The following is a 4,297-nucleotide window of genomic DNA, read 5'->3' as shown; positions in this document are numbered from 1 at the left end:
GTCTCCACATCGTCGGCCGCCACCAGCCCCCAGGCACAGCAGCGCATGTGTGTATAGCGGTATACGACATGTGCCGCCATGTTTAGCGAGGCAAGGGGGCCTTGCATGCCGGACAGCAGAGTCAGAGACACGACATACATAACGACGACGCAGGCATTCAGAAGCAGGAAGGGGGCCTGGGAGGTGGTAGGCGGGAAGGGGGGAGGGGATGTGGGGGACAGCGCGTTGAGGGGGGAGAGGGGAGTTGAGAGATGAGGCGGGGTGGGTGCGTTAGGGGATTTGGGTTTAGATTTGGGGGGGTTGGGGGTTTGGGGGGGAAACAATTAATCGCCTTGTGAGGGTCCGATGATGGTGCGTGCGACCGAGAGGAGGAGAGGGCAGTGGGACGTCCACAGAGTGAACTCCCCACCTTGCTCTGCGCCGTCCCCCTCCCGCCCCCCTCTTCCCACCCACATCCCAATGCCCGCCCCGTCCCTCTCCCTCCTCTTTCCAAACCCCAGGCCCCCCACGGCCTCCCCCTCAGTTCCCGTCCCTCCTCTCACCACCAGTCGCGACATGTTGCCGTAAGATGGCACGAGCACCTTGCCATTTATGCGTATGCCTTGGCCAACCAGCACCGCACCCGCAGCTCGGGCCAAGCGACCGCCGCCGCCACCATCGCTGACACGCCGCTCCCTCCCCCTTCCCTCTGCTCCTCCTCCTCCTCCACCTCCTCCTCCACCTTCGCCTTCGCTCACCCCGGACCCCGAGGACAACCTCCTCCCCCTGCTAGGCGCCCCGTGCTGCTCCCCCGGCCGCAACGGGCCCCCGCTGGGCCCCGATGACGGTGTACGGAATCCCGGGGAGGGGGGAACCCCGCCCCGGGCGGTTAAACCCGGGCGGTTGGTGCCAATGCCAGCCGCCGGTGGCTGCCGCAGGATCTTGCCCGTACGGCCCCCCATCAGCGCCTGGAAGCGGATCAGCGGAAACATCGATCGGAGAAAGATTGTATGGGGGGTGGGTGGGGGGGGCGGAAATCGAATTGGGTTGCCCGAGGTTGTGCGGTGTTCCGTTTTGTAGGAAGGCTGGAGAAGGGTGCAGGGGAAGAACTGAGGTCGGAATTGGGGTAATCGGTGACAGTCGCTCTCTTAGGGCTTTAGTGTTTTCGCGATCTCTGCTGGCCCCTGGTCAGGGAGAGGGGGAGGGAGAGAGAGAGAGAGGGAGAGAGGGAGAGAGGGAGAGAGGAGGAGGGGTTTCATGCCGCCGATCCAGTAGTTGGCATTGCCGGGCGGCAGCTGTAGCAGCAACAACGCCATCCGCAGCAGCATCAGCAGCAGTAGCCGCATCCTCTGCCACAGCCGAGCAGGCCCCCCATATCTGCCTGCTACCCTGTTTTCCCCTTGTTCACATATTAAGTCAATGGTATTCGACAGTTCCAGTTCCAGTCCCGCAGCGGAGATCCCGCCCATCTCTATGCCCCCCACCCCCTCACGCCACCGCGCACCTGGCGCCTGGCAGCCACGTCACGTGGTACGACATCGGACAACCAGCGTTTCGGGGTGACCGAGGCTGGCTCACCGCCGCCTTCAGTGCTCCTACGGCCCCCCGGTCGTGTCAGGGTTACGTGTATTTGACCAGTACGACCATGACCCATCGCTATTGCCTCCGGGGCAACAGCAGAAGCAGCAGTAGTAATTGTAGTAGCTGGCACACGTCGCTTGAACAACACTCCCATAGGTTGTTGCTGCGGCGGCGGCTGCTGCCGCTTTTGAGCTACAGCCGCCGCTGCAGCCGCCGCCACTGCTTCGGCTCTGGCGCTGGCCTCGCTACCGTCATCATCACCGCCTTCTTCTTCTTCCTCTTCTTCTTCTTCTTGGCGCGCGGTCCCTCCCTGCTCCTGACTTCGCTGCTTATGATGGTGATGGTGACGGTGGTGATGATGTTGGTGACTGTGTTGTTGGTTTTGCTGCTGCGGCTGCCGCTGTTGCAGCTGTAGTTTACTGGAGCCCTCCGCCGCCACCCACCCCTGCTGATGCGGCACCTGGAGATCCTCACTGTCGCTGTCGCGATCGCTGTCGTCATCCTCGTCCCAAACCTTCAGCGGTTGAAGGGTGGCGATGGAGAGGGATTCCCCCCGACGGAGGGGGGGAGGGGGGTATTGTGGCTCAGGGTTTAGTGAGCTGTGTCTGTGTATGTATATGTGTGTCTGTGTATGTGTGTGTCGTGCGGCATCGTCACCTTGTCATAAGTACATGGTTTCGTAAGTTAACCGAAATCGGAACAGTCGGCGGCTCGCAGTGCAAGACTCCCTCTTCCCCTCTAAAGCTGCCCACCCACCTGGCTCTCCCCTTGTGGGCACGTTCCCGCATCATCCCGTTCAACCCCCACCTCACCCCCCTACCCCGCCCCCACCTCGGCCCCCACTTGACCCACCTTGATCTCCTGGCTCGCCAGCTGCCTCAGTACGGGGGTGGGCAGCACCAGCATGGCCATAAGGCCCACCACTCGCGCCCCCTCCACCCGCGCCACCAGCCGCCACTGGTAGACCGAACACAACAGCTGAACAACCAGCGCCTCCACCACCAGCATCACGATCAAATCTGGGAGGAGGGCGGGCGGGGGGGAACAGAAGTACGGGAAGTGCGTACCAGCATCCGCCCGCAAGAAGCGGCCACTGTTGCAAGCTGCATATCAACTGACAACTGACACAACGGTAACAACGAACAGACACGGCAAGTGGACAGGAGGCGATTTTTCCCCCCCCGAAAAAATCCCTCCCCCCCCCCTGGATCGGACTCTCACCTGTTTTGAGTTTCTCCACGGAGGCCCAAGCTGACGTCATCAGGTAGTCCAGGGAGAGTGTGCAGCCCGAGAACAGGGGCCCTATGCCGGCTGACAGCACGAACCTCCAAGTGCGGTGCCACCTGGGGGGTTGGGGGGGACGGGGTGGGGGGAGGTAAAGGGGGGAAAGGGGAAAAGGGAAGGCGGGAAAGGGGGTTACAAAGGAGCGCAAAGAGGGGGTAACAAAGGAAAATAACACGCACCAACGGGAAATCATTTCCCCCCCCCCCCCGCCATACCGGCCCCCCGGGGGGTAGGGGACCGTCGAACCCTGTCACCTCGCACTGGCGGGGGGGAATCTCCATCTCCCCAACACAGACAGGGATCCCTATGTGCAACCTCCTCCCTCCCTCCCTCCCTCCCGCCCGCCCTTCCGCCCTTCCGCCCTCAACCCCTCTTGCTATCGACCCACATGTATTTGTCCTTGAGCTTAGGCAGCCAGTAGAGGGCCTCACGGGACGCGGCCAGAAAGCGGTTTCCCAGCTGCCACACGCCCGCAGAGGCATCCACCACTTGGGGGGTTGCGCCGTCCAGGAAGCTGTGTGGTGGTGGTGGTGGGTGGGTGGGGGAGAGCACGGCTGTATCTGTGTATACGTGTGCGTGTGTGTATTGTGTTGGTTAGGGCCCAACACGGGCCCTACGGAGTTACTCGGTGGTTTCAGCAGGCTGGAGTGCACGAGGGAGACGTGTGCATCTGTATGTATGCATGTATGTATGTGAGTGTGGGGTGTGGAATGTGGGTGTGAGTGTGGAGTGTGGAGTGTGGGGCGTGGGGTTTGACAGCATAAGGAAGTACGGCATGGTACGGCACAGCACAAGGCGCCAGCATCCTTCCACATCCCAAGAAGGTCCCCGCTTCCCCCCCAAACCCCACACGCGCTTACATGTTGTACTGCAAGCTTTGTGTCGTCCACAAGTCGTACACTCGTGGTTCTAGCCGCTGCAGCCCCTGCACCCCGAGATACACACCTTGATGGTAGCGCTCCATATCGACGAGGTTACCCATCAGCCTGAGGTACGGCAAATACGACAGCGCATATGTACGAATAAATCTAACAGCGAATTTAAGTACATAACCAGCAACGGAACAGCGGTATTATTCGACAATCAGCCCTCTAAGCGGAAATGCGGGTGTGGCTGGGCCCATGGGGGTGTCAGGGGAGGGGAGGGGGAAGGGAAAGACGGACCACGAACGAGTGAAGCTGGGGAGGGGGAGGTTAGGGGGCTGGAGGGGTTACGTCAGGGGCATTGGAGGAGGGCATGTACGACATGCCCTGTCCTACGTTGTGCGGTGTTGTGAGCTGTGAGCTGCGATGCTGAGTGCCATGAAGGCCAACGAAGGTGTAAGTCAGGATTGTACGGATGAAAATTTTCCATTGTCGTACATCGCACTCAAAAGGTCAGTGTGACCTAGAGTTTTCGCACGTTGTCCCTGCAGCTCACTTCCCGAGGGTGTAGTTAAGCGTGTTGCCGCACG

The 4,297-nt window shown here is 61.1% G+C and overlaps 1 protein-coding gene across 1 annotated transcript in view; it reads right to left on the bottom strand.

The window, feature by feature from the left end:
• Positions 1 to 4,297, bottom strand: part of VOLCADRAFT_102878 (uncharacterized protein) — a gene marked incomplete at its 3' end in the record, with an annotated part of 36,379 nt that overhangs the window by 8,866 nt on the left and 23,216 nt on the right. The window contains exons 29-36 of the mRNA XM_002945878.1: positions 3,705 to 3,830; positions 3,233 to 3,358; positions 2,782 to 2,903; positions 2,413 to 2,579; positions 2,021 to 2,074; positions 1,484 to 1,642; positions 738 to 1,064; positions 24 to 176 (exon numbers count right to left, since the gene is read on the bottom strand). Coding sequence (XP_002945924.1) covers positions 24 to 176; positions 738 to 1,064; positions 1,484 to 1,642; positions 2,021 to 2,074; positions 2,413 to 2,579; positions 2,782 to 2,903; positions 3,233 to 3,358; positions 3,705 to 3,830 — 1,234 coding nt within the window. The remainder of the gene's footprint in view (positions 1 to 23; positions 177 to 737; positions 1,065 to 1,483; positions 1,643 to 2,020; positions 2,075 to 2,412; positions 2,580 to 2,781; positions 2,904 to 3,232; positions 3,359 to 3,704; positions 3,831 to 4,297) is intronic.

Source organism: Volvox carteri (genome assembly GCF_000143455.1).
Source record: "Volvox carteri f. nagariensis unplaced genomic scaffold VOLCAscaffold_1, whole genome shotgun sequence".
Classification (NCBI taxonomy): Eukaryota; Viridiplantae; Chlorophyta; class Chlorophyceae; order Chlamydomonadales; family Volvocaceae; genus Volvox; species Volvox carteri.
The sequence above is the reverse complement of the archived record's forward strand: the minus strand, read 5'-3'. Positions and strand labels throughout refer to the sequence as shown.